At 49.3% G+C, this 19,217-nt stretch overlaps 1 protein-coding gene across 2 annotated transcripts in view; it reads right to left on the bottom strand.

Annotated features, from left to right (window-relative positions):
• LOC139239221 (RAS guanyl-releasing protein 1-like) overlaps window positions 1-19,217 on the bottom strand; it is a 202,887-nt gene that overhangs the window by 31,344 nt on the left and 152,326 nt on the right. For both annotated transcript variants that reach the window (XR_011588617.1, XM_070867901.1), the window contains exons 12-14: window positions 18,500-18,609; window positions 13,504-13,648; window positions 11,158-11,194 (exon numbers count right to left, since the gene is read on the bottom strand). Coding sequence is in view for 1 of the 2 variants with exons in the window: in XM_070867901.1 (XP_070724002.1) it covers window positions 11,158-11,194; window positions 13,504-13,648; window positions 18,500-18,609 (292 nt within the window). In the remaining variant the exon portion in view is untranslated. The remainder of the gene's footprint in view (window positions 1-11,157; window positions 11,195-13,503; window positions 13,649-18,499; window positions 18,610-19,217) is intronic.

Below are 19,217 nucleotides of genomic sequence, written 5' to 3'. Positions count from 1 at the left end.
CCCATTCGGGAAGGATATCTGCCACCCTTACCCAGTCTGGCCTACTTGTGAGTTCAGGCCCACACCAAAGTGGTTAACTCTTAACTGCCCTCTGATCTCAGACCGTCAGTTGTATCAAAAGCACTTCCGGCGGCTCACCACCTCCTTCTCAAGGGCAACTAGGGATGGGCAATAAATGCCGACCGTGCCAGCAATGCCCACATCCAGAGAATTAATAGTTTTCAAAAGGAACCAAGCTCCCAAACATATCCTTCCTTGCACTAATATATTACCCCAAACCAATCAGCCTATGACCTCTCTCAATCAGATAAACAATTAGTGAAAGATGTGATTACACTAGAGAGGGTACAGAGGAGATTTACAAGGATGTTGCCTGGACTGGAGAGTTTTAGCTATGAGGATTGGATAGGCTGGGGTAGTTTTCTTTGGAACAGAGGAGGCTGAGGGAAGACCTTATTGCGGTGTATAATATTATGAGGGGCCTGGATAGAGTGGATAGGAAGGATCTATTTCCCTTAGCAGAGGGGTCAATAACCAGAGTGCATAGATTTAAAGTAATTGGGTGGAGGCTTAAAGGGGATTTGAGGGGAAATGTCTTCACCCAGAGGGTGGTGGGGGTCTGGAACTCACTGCCTGAAAGGGTGGTAGAGGCAGAAACCCTCATCACATTTAAAAAGTACTTGGATGTGCTCCTGAAGTGCTGTAACCGACAGGGCTACGGACCGAGAGCTGGAAAGTGGGATTAGGCTGGGTAGCTCTTTGTCGGCTGGCACGGACACGATGGGCCGAATGGCCGTAAATTTCGATGATTCTTCTATGATTCAAACTGGTGATGGTTTTGCGTTGTGGGTTTCTGTCCATAGAAACTGGTTTGATTTGCTCAAACACTGAGCACACTACACATGGGTATGCTACGTAGAGCTACTTGTGTCATAGAGAATCTGAATTGTGGAGGAGGTGGCATTGTAACAGGTCATGGAATCATAGAAATTTACAGCACAGAAGGAGGCCATTCGGCCCATTGTTTCTGTACCGGCCGCAAAGGAGCCTGTTCCCACTTTCCAGCTCTCGGTCCGTAGCCCTGCAGGTTACAGCACTTCAACTGCATATCCAAGTACTGTTTAAATGCGATGAGGGTTTCTGTAATGTGAGTTGTGAGTGGCTTAGCCAATCATGTGATGTTCACAAGACTCAATAAAACCCCAGCCAGTTGGATTTGGGGGATCCCACGACGAGGCAGGTGGTTGTGAGCCTGGTGGATGAACTGGTAATGTGTCGTGTGATTGTTAAACCTTTTGCTAATAAGCCCACTCGTTCATAATAGCAATGAGTTGCTGTGAATTCTTAAGCATCGAGCCCATGAAGCAAATACATTACATTACCCTTTCAGGCAGTGAGTTCCAGGCCCCCACCACCCTCTGGGTGAGAAAGGTTCTCCTCAACTCCCCTCCAGTCCTTCCACCAATTGCTTTAAAATTAGACCCCGATTAGGCCCAGCAAACATTCAGGCCTTACTATAAACAGACAGCAGTTCAGAAATTGAAAAACAGTGGAGGACTTTGGATGAAACGAGATTTACTAAGCGGATACCAGGGATGAGGGACTTAAGTTATGTGGTGAGACCGGAAAGCTAGGAGTGTTCTCCTTAGAGCAGAGAAGGTTCAGGATAGATTTAATCGAGATGTTCAAAATTATGAGGGGTTTTGATGGAACAAATAAGGAGACACTGTCTGCACTCACAGGAAAGTGGTAACCAGAGGACACAGACTTAGTAAAAGAGCTGGGGGAGAGATGAGCAGAATATTTTTTATACAGCGAGTTGTTGTGATCTGGAACGCACTGCCTGAAAGACCGGTGGGAGCAGATTCAAGCGTAACTTTCAAAAAGGGATTGGATAAATACTTGAAAAGGATACATTTGCAGGGGAAGAGCAGGGGGAGTGGGACTAATTGGAGAGCTCTTTCAGAGAGCCGGCACAGGCACGATGGGCCGAATGGCCTCCCTCTGTGCTGTAAGATTGAATGATTCTGTGAAGGTGGTGTTACATCAGACAGTTAGCAGCGTGCAGGACCGAACAACACCTCGAACGGTCTCTCGCAGAAAGACACAAGTGAAAAGCAAGCACCTTGACTGATATGAATCTCGTCTGTGCCTGTAAACCATGCGACCTCTCGCCCCGCGTCGGATAAAATGAATTTTACCGTCGGTATTTTGAAAGTACACATGGGAAATCCAGCCCTGTTTGTGCAATGGTTTGCGAGGACTCTGCAATAATATTTTAGGAGTTGCTAACAGCTGTAAGCACTCCAAGGACATTAAACAAATCTACACACACAGGAGCCCTGGCTATCTGCAAGTGGGGACTGTGGTAAGATAGGGTGTTCAACATTCACTCCCTCCACCACCGGCGCACCGTGGCTGCAGTCTGTACCATCTACAAGATGCACTCAGCAACTCGCCAAGGCTTCTTCAGCAGCACCTCCCAAACCCGCGACCTCTACTACCTAGGACAACGGCAGCAGGCGCACAGGAACACCACCACCATCAGAGGCAGTCCCTCAGAATCGAGGAAGACTTGCTTTCACTCTTAAAATGAGTCCTTAGGTGGCTGAACAGTCCAATACGAGAGCCACAGTCCCTGTCACAGGTGGGACAGATAGTCGTTGAGGGAAGGAGTGGGTGGGACTGGTTTGCCGCACACTCCTTCCGCTGCCTGCGCTGGTTTTCTGCATGCTCTCGGCGATGAGACTCGAGGTGCTCAGCGCCCTTCCCGATGAACTTTCTCCACTTAGAGCGGTCTTTGGCCAGGGTCTCCCAGGTGTCAGTGGGGATGCCGCACTTTATCAGGGAGGCTTTGAGGGTGTCCCTGTAATGTTTCCTCTGCCCACCTTTGGCTCGTTTGCCGTAAAGGAGTTCCGAGTAGAGCACTTGCTTTGGGAGTCTCGTGTCTGGCATGCGGACAACATGGCCTGCCCAGCGGAGCTGATCAAGTGTGGTCAGTGCTTCAATGCTGGGGATGTTGGCCTGGTAGAGGATGCTAATGTTGGTGCGTCTGTCCTCCCAGGAGATTTGTAGGATCTTGCGGAGACATTGTTGGTGGTATTTCTCCAGCGACTTGAGGTGTCTACTGTACATGGTCCATTGTCTCTGAGCCATACAGGAAGGCGGGTATTACTACAGCCCTGTAGACCATGAGCTTGGTGGTAGATTTGAGGGCCTGATCTTCAAACCCTCTTTTCCTCAGGCGGCCGAAGGTTGCACTGGCGTACTGGAGGCGGTGTTGAATCTCGTGACCATCACCTCCACGTTCCACTCCAAGTCACACACCATCCTGACTTGGATATATATCTGCCGTTCCTTCAGCGTCCGTGTCTCCGTACCCAAGAGCACTCAAGGTGGTTTAAGAAGGCGGCTCACCACCACCTTCTCGAGGGCAACTAGGGACGGGCACTAAACGCTGGACTTGTCAGCGAAGCCCACATCCCGTGAATTTTTTAAAAATCTCGCCGGGCAGGAACCCCACCACATCAGGTGGAACATCGGTATTGCGCCCCACCCAATATCACTCTCTATTGACTTCATCGGACGATAAAACCAGCAATACACACGATGCTGTCAGTTTCCTGATGAGTGGGTTAGGTTAGCAACAACAACAACAACAACTTGCATTTATATAGCACCCACGTCCCAAGGCGCTTCACAGGAGCGATTATCAAACAAAATTTGACATCGAGCCACCTAAGGAGATATTGGGACAGGTGACAAAAAATTTGGTCAAAGAGGTAGGTTTTAAGGAACGTCTCAAATGAGGAAGGAGAGGTGGAGAGGTTTAGGGAGTGAATTCCAGAGCTTGGGGCCTAGGCATCTGAAGGCACGGCTGCCAATGGTGGAGCGATAAAAAGCAAGGAGGCCAGAGTTGAAGGAGCGAAGAGGTCTCTGAGGGTTGTAGGCAATTTTCCCGCTAATTTTTATTTTAGCTGCACCTCCCATTAACTGCTTGCAGGGCCCATTCAGATTTTTGCGGTTTGTTTTGTATAAAAGCCAATGAACGCCCTGCGTGGGACCTCCAGACCGGCACTTGGCCATATGGTCATGCTGCTTGGCAGGAAGGTTGGTCGTAGGGCTGGAGGAGGTTACAGAGATAGGGAGGGGCGGGGCCTTGGAGGGATGTGAACACAAAGAATGAGAATTTTAAAATCGAGGCCTTTTAAAATTTCCCCCAAGTCTCCCATGTCTCAAAGGACTGCTGAACTATTTCTTCACTCAGAGGGTGGTGAATCTTTGGAATTCTCTACCCCAGAGGGCTATGGATGCTCAGTCTTTGAGTATATTCAAGACTGAGGTAGATAACTATTTGGACTCTCGGGGAATTAAGGGATATGGGTATTGGGCGGGTGAAGTCGAAGATCAGCCATGATCTTATTGAATGGCGGAGCAGGCTCGAGGGGCCGAATGGCCCACTCCTACTCATATTTCTTATGTTCTTATTTCAGCTCTGAGTGTGTCTAACAGTGTGGCTAATGAAAGCATTTATATATAAGAATAAGAGAGATAAAGCCAGCCTTGTTCACACAACAGGTGTGCAAAGATTCAGCTTCTGAAATGCTAAGATAGAACGAGACGACAAAGTGGCCCCTTTATACAGGAAGGACGTGATTGCACTGGAGAGGGTACAGAGGAGATTTACGAGGATGTTGCCTGGCCTGGAGAATTTTAGCTATGAGGACAGATTGGATAGGCTGGGGTTGTTTTCTTTGGAACAGAGGAGGCTGAGGGGAGACTTCATTGAGGTGCATAAAATTATGAGGGGCCTAGATAGAGTGGATAGAAAGGACTTATTTCCCTTAGCAGAGGGGTCAACAACCAGGGGGCATAGATTTAAAGGAATTGTTTAGAGGAGCTTTGGAGGAGTCATGTCTTCACCCAGAGGGTGGTGGGGATCTGGAACTCACTGCCTGAAAGGGTGGTAGAGGCAGAAACCCTCACCACATTTAAAAAGTACTTGGATGTGCACCTGAAGTGCCATAACCTACAGGGCTACGGACCGAGAGCTGGAAAGTGGGAATAGGCCGGATAGCCTCTTGTTGGCCGGCACGGACACGGTGGGCCGAATGGCCTCCTTCCGTGCTGTAAACTTCTATGATTCTAATGCCTATCTCTGCCATCTACCTATCCCATTGCTACGAAACCTTCTCAGTTGCTTCTGGGGTCAGAGTGCAAAGACAACACCTATTTCTTTATCGCTACCACCAATTCTGGGTAATTCTGCCACCAGTCTGCTCCTGCATGGTCATATTCTCCAGGGTTAAGTGAGAATGACGCACAAGGGCCTGATTGCACAGAAGGACCAATTGCTCAATGACATTATCACTCGTAACTTGTAGCATTAAGAGGTGACATTATTAACAATGTCGAGTCCCACGCACAGGGATTTAGTATTCTATCTGGTGTTGGGGAGTTCAATAGAATCCAGTAGGGAATTCAGGAGAAACCTCTTTACCCAAAGAGTGGTGAGAATGTAGAACTCGCTACCACCACAACAACAACTTGTATTTATATAGCGCCTGTAACGTAGTAAAATGTCCCAAGGCGCTTCACAGCAGTTACAAGATTACAAGACAAAACATTTTTGACACCGAGCCACATAAGAAGAAATTACAGCAGATGAACAACAACTTGTTCAAAGAGGTAGGTTTTAAGGAGATTCTTGAAGGAAGAGAGAGAATTAGAGAGGCGGAGAGCTTCAGGCAGGGAGTTCCAGAGCTTGGGGCCCAGGTAGCTGAAGGCACGGCTACCGATGGTTGAGCGATTATAATCAGGGATGGTCAAGAGGGTAGAATTAGAGGAGCGCAGATATCTTGGGGATGGGGGGGCGGAGGGGGGGCTGTGGGGCTGGAGGGGGTTACAGAGATAGGGAGTAGTTAAGGTGAATAGCGTAGATACATTTAAGGAGAAGCTGGATAAAGACATGAGGGAGAAAGGAACAGTGGGTTATGCTGATAGGGTGAGATGAAGAGGGGGGATAGGGGGAAATGTTCCCTTTAGTGGCCATGCCACGCTCCGGAGGTCCCGTGCAGCCCGGCTCACCGACTTTTAAATGGAAAAAAAATGCGCATGCGTGCAATTTTGAATGGGCTGCGCAGCCCGTTAAAAAAAGAGGGAATATTGGTGGGAGGAGGCTCGCTTGGAGCATAAACACAGGCAGAGACTGGCTGGGCCGAATGGCCGGTTTCTGTGCAGTTGTATGCAAGTCTCTTTTGTGAAGGAAAGTGAGCCATTCGAGATCGCCCAGTCCTCGGTGCAACTGTATCCAAGCATGAATTACCACCTTCGGAAAAGTTGACGAGGAAGCCTTCGGAATGGGAAAAAGATGGGATTTTCTGTGCACATCCCTACGGAAGGGGTCGAGAAAGAAAGAAAGACTTACATTTATATAGCGCCTTTCATGACTAGCGGATGCCTTACAGCCAATGAAGTACTTTTGGAGTGTAGTCACTGTTGTAATGTGGGAAATGCAGCAGCCAATTGGTGCACAGCAAGCTCCCACAAACAGCAATGTGATAATAACTGGAATATCTGTTTTTAAGTTAAAAGAACATAAGAAATAGGGGCAGGAGTAGGCCATGTGGCCCCTCGAGCCTGCTCCGCCATTTAATACGATCATGGCTGATCCGATCATGAACTCAGCTCCACTTCCCTGCCCGCTCCCCATAACCCCTCATTCCCTTAATAGGTTAAGAAACTGTCTATCTCTGCCTTAAAGTTATTCAATGTCCCAGCTTCCACTGCTCTCTGAGGCAGCGAATTCCACAGATTCACAACCCTCTGAGAGAAGAAATTCCTCCTCATCTCAGTATTAAATGGGTGGCCTGGTGGCCCCTTATTCTAAGATTATGTTGATTGAATATTAACTCAGGACACCGGGGATCACCTCCCCTGCTCTTCTTTGAAATAGTGCCGTGGGATCTTTTACGTCCACCCGAGAGAGCAGACAGGGCCTCGGTTTATCGTCTCATCCGAAAGACAGCACCTCCGACAGTGCGGCACTCTCTCAGCCCTGCGAGTGTCAGCCTAGATTTATGTGCTCAAGTCTCTGGTGCCTCTTCTGACTCAGAGTCGAGGGTGCTGCCCACTGAGCCACGGCTGACACTTAAATAATAGAATAGAATAATAGAATTATAAAGCTCAGCTGAGATTAGAACCAAGGGGGGAGAGGCAATAAAAATGCCATTTGTTTTCTGCTTTTGGGTGCGCACGGTGTGGAAAGCATTAGAGGCCGGCAGATGTTAGCAGCAGCCAACACATGGGCTCGGCATGCTCTATGTATATGCTCTGCGGACATCAAAGGGAGCTTCTCCGCTCGTGGCAATAAAACTCGGACAGTTGCTTTGAAAGAAGATACGCCGACATTCGCCCATGTGGAGATGGTTACCGAGGCAGCCAAGTGCGGGCGGACAACTTCAGTAACTTTCCTACCACGCTCGTATCTAGCCTCGGCCACACCACACTTGTTGTGCTGTCAACAGTGCTGGTCCCCCATTATAAAATGGACGCAGAGTCACCGGCAAAGGCAGTAAAACTATTTTCTAGATGATACCATAACGGTGCAGTTATACCCATCAGGAAGGACTAAACAGGTTGGGGCTCTTTTCGCTAGAAAGGAGACTGAGGGGCGACCTGATAGAGGGTCTTTAAGATTATGAAAGGGTTTGATAGAAACATCTTCTTTACGTCTAACCCTATTTGCGAGCGAGACCAGAACAAGGGGCCATAAATATAAGAGTCACGAATAAATCCAATAGGGAATTAAAGAGAATTTCTTTACCCAGAGTGGTGAGAATGTGGAACTCACTGCCACAGGGAGTAGTTGAGGCGAATAGTATCGATCATTTAAGGGGAAGCTGGATAAACACTCCAGCGACAACTTTCCCAGTGGTTGATAACAGGGAGATTCCCCTGTGGTTGCCGCAGTCGGACTTGTCCCCTTTTGAAAAAATGGTCACAATCACTGCATCTGAGATCTCCCGGCATGCTCTCCTCCCTCCAGATGAGAGAAATGAGGTCATGTATCCGCGCCAACAGCGCCTCTCCGCCATATTTTAGCGCCTCAGCAGGGATTCCATCCGTACCCGTAGCCTTGTTATTCTCGAGCTATTTTATGGCTTTGCCAACCTCGTGCAACGTTGGAGTTTCACTGAGTTGGTGGCGGGTCACATGCTGCGGGATGGAGTCGAGAACACTCGAGTCAAAGGCAGAGTCTCGATTGAGGAGATCTTCAAAGTGCTCCTTCCATCAGGCCCCGACAGCCTCGGTGTCCTTGATGAGTGTTTCCCCGTTCTTGGCCAGGAGTGGGGTGGGGCCTTGGGAGTTTGGACTGTAGGTGGCCTTGACTGCAGTGAAGAATCCTCGCATATCGTGGCTGGCGGCCAGTTGTTGTATCTCCTGTGCTTTCTCCACCTGTTCTTTAGGTCCCGGGTTTTTTGTTGGACCTGAGCCTTGAGCCGTCTAATGTTATTTTGCAGCTCCCGAGTTGGGTTGTTGCTTGAGGCTCAGAAATGCTTTGCGCTTGCGATCTATTAGTTCTTTGATCTCCTTATCATTTTCATCAAACCGGTCCTGATATTTTCTGGTTGCGTCACAGGCACTGGTTATAGAGGCCTGGAGGGCAGACCAAGCGGCGTAGGTTAAACAGCTTACCACTGGTTCTGTAGTTTAGTTCCATTCCAGCGGGGAGCTTGTTGATTGTAGTAATACCCGCCCTCCTGTATGGATCAGAGGCATGGAAGATGTATAGAAGGCACCTCAAGTCGCTGGAGATATATCATCAATGATGTCTCCGCAAGATCCTGCAAATCTCCTGGGAGGACAGACGCACCAACATCAGTGTCCTCGACCAGGCTAATATCCCCAGTATTGAAGCACTGACCACACTCGATCAGCTTCGCTGGGCAGGCCACATACAAGACTCCGTAAGCAAATGCTTTATGCGGAGCTCCTTCATGGTAAACGAGCCAAAGTTGGACAGCGGAAACGTTATAAGGACACCCTCAAAGCCTCCCTGGTAAAGTGTGACATCACCACTGACACCTGGGAGACCCTGGCCGAAGACCGCCCGAGGTGGAGAAAGTGCATCCACAAAGGGCATTGAGCTCTTCGAGTCTCAAAGCAGAGAGCGTGAAGAGGTCAAGCGCAGGCAGCGGAAGGAGCGCGCGGCAAACCAGCCCCACCAACCCATTCCCTCGACGAATGTCTGTCCCACCTGTAACAGGTTCTGTGGCTCTCGTATTGGACTGTTCAGCCACCAGAGAACTCACTTTGGGAGTGGAAGCAAGTCTTCCTCGATTCCGAGGGACTGCCTATGATGATGAGATAAACACACGAGGGAGAAAGGAATGGAAGGTTATTTTGATGGGGGAGATGAAGAGGGGTGAGAGGAGGCTTGGGTTGAGAATAAACACTGGCATGGACCAGGTGGGCCGAATGGCCTGTGTCTGTGTCAATTTTGTTTATATATAACACTCATGTGAATCGCCTGGACGTTTTAGTACATTAAAGGTACTATATAAATATAAGTTGTTGTCAATACTGTGTAATATTTTGTAAAGCGTTTGATACCCCTTCCACCCCCTTGGAGCTTACCCCCTTTCTGTGCCGACTTCCCCTGGGATCCATAGATCTGTGTCACCTTGCCTGTTCTTTAGGAAGCAGACAGTGTCTGAGTGTTGTCTGGATATATGACTGTGGCCAAGACCTGTCCTGTACCTCATTTGATGGAAGGCTGAGGGTGGTGGGCGCGATTTGCACCTTCCGGAATCGGTTATTAACTGGGTGGTAACTGTAATGTATTTGCTTCACGGGTTCTTTGCTTAAGAATTCATAGCAACACATTGCTATTAAGAAAGAGTTGGTTTATTAGCCAAAGTTTAACAATCACACAACACATTACCAGTTCATCCACCAGGTTCACAACCACCTGCCTCATCGTGGATCCCCCGAACCCAACTGGCCGGGGTTTTATTGAGTCTTGTGAACATCACATGACTGGCTCAGCCACTCACAGTGCAACAACTCTACACACCTGTAAGCATACTCACAGGGCATACATTACAGTAATGGCCTCAGAATGGGACCAGGTGGACTCAGTGCCCAATTAACACCAACGATCAATTCTCTCCGATTTTCTATCCCCTCTGGAGTCCGGGAAGGCGGAGGGCAATTGGGGCACCCTTTTATCTCCTTGCCTCACTCAAGACCAGCTCATTTAATATGGACCAGGGGATCTAACTTGGGATCTGACTGTGCTGTGTGGCTCAGCCCCACGTTAGAGGGTCCTGGGGGTCCTTGTGCATGAAACACAAAAAGTTTGTATACAGGTACAGCAAGTAATCAGGAAGGCAAATGAAATGTTGGCCTTTATTGCAATGGGGTATAAAAGCAGAGAAGTCCTGCTACAACTGTACAGGGTATTGGTGAGGCCGCACCTGGAGTACTGCGTACAGTTTTGGTCTCCGTATTTAAGGAAGGATATACTTGCATGGAGGCAGTTCAGAGAAGGTTCACTAGGTTGATTCCGGGGATGAGGGGGTTGACTTATGAGGATCGGTTGAGTAGGCTGGGCCTCTACTCACTGGCGTTCAGAAGAATGAGAGGTGATCTTATCGAAACATATAAGATAATGAAGGGGCTCGTCAAGGTGGATGCAGAGAGGATATTTCCACTCATAGGGGAAACTAAAACTCGGGGACATAGTCTCGGAATAAGGGGCCGCCCATTTAAAACTGAGTTGAGAAATTTCTTCTCTCAGAGGGTTGTAAATCTGTGGAATTCTCTGCCCCAGAGAGCTGTGGAGGTTGGGTCATTGAATATATTTAAGGTGGAGATAGGCAGATTTTTGAGCGATAAGGGAATAAAGGGTTATGGGGAGCGGGCGGGGAAGTGGAGCTGAGTCCATGATCAGATCAGCCATGATCTTATTGAATGGCGGAGCAGGCTCGAGGGGCCAAATTCCTATTCCTATTTCTTATGTTCTTATGAATCCCCCGCCCCCACCCGGGACAGTATCACACTGCACTGCACTTAACAGGCACCAGCACTTTAAACAAACGGTAGCCAGACAGCCTAAGGAAAGAAAGACGACAATATAAAGATTTTTCTTACCCTGACACCTGTATCCTTGCTTAATTACACCCCAGAGCTGCAAAATCAAAAGAAATAAGAATTAATTTTGGACTGAAAATAGCTATGCCACGAAAAACCTCCTGTGTAATATCAGCAGCCGTGGCCTGCGTATATTGTTGAACATACCATGAGGGGATTGTTACTAGGGAACGGTGCTACTGCCAGTCAGATATATATATATAAAGTAAACAGTCGGCAATGAATTAATATATTCAAATACAATGCAGCCATCTTGGGGAGAGATGGTGTCACGTGATACGTGTGGTATCAGAGTGATAAAAGAAAGACTTGGATTTATATAGCGCCTTTCACGACCACTGGACGTCTCAAAGCGCTTTACAGCCAATGAAGTACTTTTGAAGTGTAGTCACTGTTGTAATGTGGGAAAGGCGGCAGCCAATTTGCGCACAGCAAGCTCCCACAAACAGCAATGTGATAATGGCCAGATTATCTGTTTTTTGTGATGTTGATTGAGGGATCAATATTGGCCCCAGGACACCGGGGATAACTCCCTTGCTCTTCTTTGAAATAGTGCCGTGGGATCTTTTACATCCACCTGAGAGAGCAGACGGGACCTCGGTTTAATGTTTCATCCGAAAGACGGCACCTCCGACAGTGCAGCGCTCCCTCGGCACTACACTGGGAGTGTCAGCCTGGATTTATGTGCTCAAGTCCCTGGAGTGGGACTTGAACCCACAACCTTCTGACTCAGAGGCGAGAGTGCTGCCCACTGAGCCACAGCTGACACTCTGCCAACACCTCCATTTGCCCAGGCACAACCTTATTTTTATGTCTTGCCTCAATTAACCTGTATTTTCCACCTCAACCCACTGCCCCCATGTACCAGGGACCTGCAATCTGTACCCTTTAACCTTTAACCCTTCTCCCACATGCACCAAGGTCCTATAAGTCTGTGACCTTCACCCTTCAACCCCCTCCCTGCCCCCATGTACCAGGTACCTGTAATTGTGTGACTTTTACCCTTTAACCCCCACCCCCATAGTCCTAGTCTGTGCTCTGTATCCTTTAACACTCTACCCCCATGAATTACGGACCTGCAGTCCGTGCCCTTTACCCTTTAAACCTCTGCTCACATCTACCAGCATCCTACAATGTGTGACCTTTACCCTTTAACACCTCCCCCCCCACTGCAATTGGCCTTAGTACCCATTGGATGAGGGATTGCTATTCACCCCTGCCAGCGTGGGGAAGCTGGGTGAGGACACACTGCAGTCAGATAGTCCGCAACACAGCCCAAGGTCACAGGTCGAGGAATCGTCGTTTGGGCGAGGATAAGGCCCATCACCCACGGCAACAATGGAGCGATTCCATGACGCCGCGCTCCCTGCAGGGAGCTCCACTCACAGAGCGGGGGGGGGGGGGGTCACCTGGGTCATGCAATCGGGGCTACAACATTGTCACCTTCTCTGCGACCCACACTGTCTGCCAGTACGGGCACTGCCAGGAGTGCCGGCTCCTGAAATCACTGCCTGGGGATCATCACATGAAGCTTCCGATCCCTCCACGGCCTCTCTCCACCCTCTCTCTGCATGGCTTTCTCCAGCCGTGACTCCCAGCCCATTACTGCTTGCTTCCTGCTTTGCCCACCTCACCCTTCGAGGCCTCTCATTCACCTACAGCACCTTCATTCTCTAGCATTCTCTGCCGAAATCTTGCTGCGCCATCCCACCATTCTAAACATTTCCGAAATACTGATTCCCCACCCCCCCCCCACCCCCCCACTTTAAATTCCTCCTTTTCCTGCTCAGTGTCTATCCAGACTTTCTTTATGTGATCACTGATCCAGAGACTTGAGTACAGAATCCAGGCTGACACTCCAGTGCAGTGCTGAGGGAGTGCTGCACTGTCGAAGGTGCCGTCTTTTGGATGCAGACGTTAAACCGAGGCCGCTCTCCACCCTCTCTCTGTATGGCATTCTCCAGCCTTGCCTCCCAGCCCATTACTGCTTGCTCCCTGCTCTCTCTGGTGCAAGTAAAAGATCCCATTAGGACTATTTTGAAGAAGAGCAGGGGAATTATCTCCCGTGTCCCGGCTAATATTTATCCCTCAACCAACATCACTAAAAACAGATTATCTGGTCATTATCACATTGCTGTGTGTGGGAGCTTGCTGTGCGTAAACTGGCTGCCGCCTTTCCCACATTACAACAGTGACTACACTCCAAAAGTATTTCATTGGCTGTAAAGCGCTTTGGGACATCCTGAGGTTGTGAAAGGCGCGATATAACTGCAAGTTCTTTCTTAAAAATGACATTTCAACGTGGATTGAAGTTGCCGAGCGGCCGAATGAAAGCGGCAGACTTACGAATCCAGTGCAGATGTCGCAGAATGTTGGCTTCTTGTACGTGTTCTCCTGAAAGTTGTGGAGGAAGCCGAGCCCCTGCTTGGAGCAGATGGAACTGCCTCTCATGAAGTACGCGGTGATTTCGTCCCTGCTGATCAGGCCATCGCTGGAACAAAGCAACCAAACTCATCGGTCAGCGACAGTGCCATCGAGCAGTGCCTAATCACCCCTAACCTGCTCACTGGGGTCCTGGCCAACATTTATCCCTCAAACGGCATCGCCAAAACAGATTATCTGGGCATTGTCACATTGCTGTTTGTGGGAGCTTGCTGTACGCAAATTGGCTGACGCGTTTCCTATGTTCTTACGCATCCCCAATTTTAATCGCTTCGACTTTAGTGGCCGTGCCTTCATCTACCTGGGCCCTAAACTCTGGAATTCCCTCCCTAAATCTTTTTACCTCTCTTTCCTCCTTTAAAATGCTCCTTAAAACCTACCTCTTTTGGTCACCTGTCCTAATATCTCACTATGTGGCTCGATGTCCAATTTTGTTCTGATAAGGCTCCTGTGAAGCGCCTTGGGACGTTTAACTACATTAAAGGTGCTATATAAATGCATTGCTGCTGTTGTTACAACAGTGACTACACTCCATTGGCTGTAATGCGCTTTGGGACATCCTGAGGTCGTGAAAGGCTATATATAAATGCAAGACTTTCTTCTCTCTGTATTGGGTTTGTGCCAGAACCCCTTAGCTCCAGACCTTATCACAGCCCTGAGCCAGACATGGACTCAGGAGCAGTGTGCCAGACAGGAGGTGAGCGTGGTTTCTGTTGACATTCGACCGAGTATGGCCCGAGCAAAACTGGTCAACGGGGGCAGCAAATGGGGAAACCCTCCAATGGTTGGATTATACTTGACATTAAGGAAGGTGCTATTGGTTAGTGGAGGCCGCAGGATATTGCTGCAAGTGTTCCTCAGGGCATCATCCTTGGCCCTTGCACTTTCATCAATGGGGTTCCCTCATAATGTCATGAATGAGACCGTTCACTGATGATGTAACAACCCCTCCAATAATGGAGCGTCCATGCCAGTGACACCGTACCTCGACAATACCTCATGGTTAGAGCAGTAGTGAGACCCGCCCTCCTATATGCTTCAGAGACATGGACCATGTACAGCAGGCGCCTTAAAGCACTGGAGAAGTACCACCAATGCTGCCTCCACAAAATCCTGCAAATTCATTGGCAGGATAGGCACACCAATGTCAGCGTCTTCTCTCAGGCCAACATCCCCAGCATCGAGGCATTGACCACACTCGATCAGCTCCGATGGACGGGCCACACTGTCCACAATCCTGACACTAGGCTCCCGAAACAAGTGCTCGACTCCAGGCCAGGTGACGGCAAGCGAGTCCCAGGAGGGCAGAGAATACGCTTCAAGGACGCCCTCAAAGCCTCCTTGAAAAAATGTAACATTCCCACCAACTCTTGGGAATCCCTGGCCCATAACCGCTCAAAGTGGAAAAGAAGCATCCGGGAAGGCACCGAACACCTCGAGTCTTCTCCGCCGGGAGCACGCGGAAGCCAAGTACAAACAGCGGAAGGAGCGCACAACAACCCAAGCTCCCCGCCACCCACCCGTCCCTCCAACCACCGTCTGCCCCACCTGTGACAGAGACTGTAGGTCCCGCATTGGACTCTTCAGTCACATTAGGACTAATTTTAGTGTGGAAGCAAGTCATCCTCGACTCCGGGGGACTGCCTAAGAAGACAACCTCGACAATAAACGAGCTTGGACTGACAAGTATCGAGTAACATTCTAGTCACATAAGTGCCAGGCAATGACCATCGCCAACAAGCGAAAGCCCAATCTCCCCCATCCCTCCATCCCTGACTCCCCCACTTCAATGGCAGTACCATCACCAAGTCCCCACCATCAACACCCTGGGGGTGAGCACTGAGCAGCCATATTAACACTGTGGCTGTATGAGCAGGGCAGAGGCTAGAACTATGTGACAAGTGGCCCATCTCCTGTCGTTTCAATTGCTCCACCAGCCACAAGACTCAAATCAGGAGTGTGACCGAATAGCCCCCTCCCCCCACGCTCAGCGGGACAGGTGTATCGGCAACAACACTCCACAAGCTTGACAACTTCCCGGACAAAACTGCCCAGTTGATTGGTGCATCTGCCACTGAACTCAATATTCACCCTTCCTCTACCATCGGTGCACTGCGGCTGCATTATGCACAATATACGGGATGCACTGCAGTAACTCACCAAGGTTCACTCAGTCCTACTCGGATCCCCTCCCTCACCTCTTTTTCCGGTACATTGATGCCTGTATCGGTGCCATTTCCTGCTCTCGCCCTGAACTTGAAAATTTCATTCACTTTGCATCCAATTTCCACCCTTCCCTCACCTTCACATGGTCCATCTCCGACTCTTCCCTTTCTATCCTCGACTTCTCCATCTCTGGGGATAGGCTTTCGACCAGTATCCACTATCGGCCCACTGACTCCCACAGCTCTGGTCTACACTTCCTCTCACCCCGCATCCTGTAAGGACTCCATTCCATTCTCCTAGTTTCTCCATCTCCGTCGCATCTGCTCTGACGACGCCACCTTTCACACTAGTGTCTCTGACACGTCTTCCTTTTTCCTCAACCGAGGATTCCCCTCCGCCGTGGTTAACATGGCCCTCGACCGTGTCCGTTCTATTTCCCACACCTCTGCTCTCACCCCTTCCCCTCCCTCTCAGAACCACGACAGGGTTCCCCTTGTCCTCACCTTTCATCCCACCAGCCTCCACGTTCAACGGATCATCCTCCGCCATTTCCACCACCTCCAGCGTGATCCCACCACCAATCACATCGTCCCCTCCCCTCCCCTCCCTGCATTCTGAAGGGACCGCTCCCTCCGTGACACCCTGGTCCATTCCACAGTCACCCCCAGCGCCCCCTCCCCTTCCCACGGTCACCTGCCCTTTGACCTCCTCCCTTCCCACTGTCCAGGGCCCCAAATACTCCTTCCAAATGAAACGGCGATTTACTTGTACTTCTTTCTATGTAGTATACTGTATTCGCTGCTCACGATGTGGTCTCCTCTACACTGGGGAGACCAAGCGTAGATTGGGTGGCCGCTTTGTGGAACACCTCCGTTCAGTCCGCAAGTGTGACCCTGAGCTTCCGATCGCCTGTCACTTTAATTCCCCGCTCCACTCCCACTCTGACCTCTCTGTCCTCGGCCTCCTGCACTGTTCCAACGAAGTTCAACACAAGCTCAAGGGACAGCACCTCATCTTTCGTTTAGGCACTTTACAGCCTTCTGGACTCAACATCAAGTTCAACAATTTCAGAGCATACCTCTGGCCATCTTTAGCTCCTTTCCCCACCTCCCCCGAGCTTATATTTTTTTTTTTCTTCTCTTTTTTCCTCTTTGTCTCCAATGGCAGCTGGTCATTATCCCACCATTCACACCCCATCCAGACTAACTTTTTTCTAACGTCTGTCATTACCATTTCAATTTGGCCCATCATCCCTTTTGTCTCTCTAATCTCTCCTGCTTTCCACCCTATTACAGACCTTCCCTCCCCTCCCCCTTTCAGTGTTTAAGAATGTGTTCTTTTCGAACACTCGCCAGTTCTGACGAAGGGTCATCGACCCGAAACGTTAACTCTGTTTCTCTCTCCACAGATGCTGCCTGACCCGCTGAGATTTCCAGTATTCTTGGTTTTTATTTACTGAAAGAGCACCTCCCGGCCTCACCACCTCTACAACCAAGAAAGACAAGAGCATCGATGTCATGGGAACACCATCACCTCTCAGTTCCCATCCCGGCCGCAAAGCTTCATTATTGGGACATACAGGCCTCGAGTTACCACCACTTAGTGCTGGCTTTATTCGCTAAACCGTGCAAAAGATCCAGGAATTTTAAGCGCACGTTACTTCCAGTAAAGTTTCCACGACCTTATACACTAGTTTCAAAAAAATTGCACCAGAAGTTGGCCTTACCCAGATTACCAGACTTCAATATACCAAAGAATACTGTTGGAAAAAATAAATAAATCCGGTCTAAAATGCTGCCCGATTATGCTGGTTCATGGAAGAATTTTATGTTTGTGAGTTTCAGCAGAAACTTGAAACATAACCAGATTAGATACAGAGTAAAGCTCCCTGTACATGCACCATCATACACTCCCAGGGCAGGTACAACACGGGTTAGATACAGAGTAAAGCTCCCTCCAAACTGTCCCATTAAACACTCCCAGGGCAGTACAGCATGGGGTTAGATTCAGAGTAAAGCTCCCTCTACACTGTCCTATCACACACTCCCAGGGCAGGTACAGCACAGGGTTAGATACAGAGTAAAGCTCCCTCTACACTGTCCTATCACACAGTCCCAGGGCAGGTACAGCCCGGGGTTAGATGCAGAGTAAAGCTCCCTCTACACTGTCCCATCAAACACTCCCAGAACAGGTGCAGCACGGGGTTAGATACATAGTAAAGCTCCCTCTACACTGTCCCATCAAACACTCCCAGAACAGGTACAACACGGGTTAGATACAGAGTAAAGCTCCCTCTACACTGTCCCATCAAACACTCCCAGGGCAGGTACAGCATGGGTTAGATACAGAGTAAAGCTCCCTCTACACTGTCCCATCACACACTCCCAGGGCAGGTACAGTACGGGTTAGGTACAGAGTAAAGCTCCCTCTGCTACATTGGAATGAAATTCCCATTTCCAGCACCAGCCAGTCTCACACCGGTTCTAGATGGTGAAGAAGGATTAGTTCCCACTAGGATCTAGAATGAGACTGCCCCAAATTCGTTCAATTGAAGTACTTACACAACCATCAGATCGCGAAGACTATCATCCCACCATGGACCTGACTTGTATGGGTCTAAACCCTATTGTCATTCAATGATCCTCACATTGAGGGTCCAAGGCGGAGTGGGAATTCAGGGAACAGGGGCAAGTCACGCTCCCCATTGAGAAGGAAAGTGGGAGCTCGTACTTACCGATCTTTATCGAGGATGAAGAATGAGAACGGGAAGCTAGCAGCGATTTTCTCAAACTCCACTTGGGAAATGTAACCATCTTGGTCGTGATCGTAATTTTTAAACACGGACTGCAAGGTGGGAAAGGAAAGCGAGACATTAGATCGATGCTGGTCACACCCGAGCCGAAATCAAGGCCCAAACACATCTATGATCTATCCAGGACGATATTTGGAGGCACAAGCCATCAACTCTTGGGCCATAGTGCAGTCTGCCTGGCAAGAGCCAAATGCTGACAGTGCAGTTTCAGATTGCAAATTGTCTGCTTAGTGATGTTACAGTCCCTCAAATGTCCTTCACAAGAAAAGACTTGCATTTATATAGCGCCTTTCATGACCACCAGATGTCTCAAAGCGCTTTACAGCCAATGAAGTACTTTTGGAATGCAGTCATTGTTGTAATGTGGGAAACGCGGCAGCCAATTTGCGCACAGCAAGCTCCCACAAACAGCAATGTGATAATGACCAGATCATCTGGTTTTTGTTATGTTGATTGAGGGATAAATATTGGCCAGGACACCGGGGATAACTCCCCTGCTCTTCTTCAAAATAGTGCCGTGGGATCTTTTACATGCACCTGAGGGCAGACGAGACCTCGGTTTAACATCTCATCTGAAAGACGGCACCTCTGACAGTGATGCTCTCCCTCAGCACTGCACTGGGAGTGTCAGCCTAGATTT

This window comes from Pristiophorus japonicus, chromosome 26 (assembly GCF_044704955.1).
Source record: "Pristiophorus japonicus isolate sPriJap1 chromosome 26, sPriJap1.hap1, whole genome shotgun sequence".
Lineage (NCBI taxonomy): Eukaryota > Metazoa > Chordata > Chondrichthyes > Pristiophoridae > Pristiophorus > Pristiophorus japonicus.
Note: the sequence above shows the minus strand (reverse complement) of the source record. Positions and strands in the feature narration are given on the sequence as shown.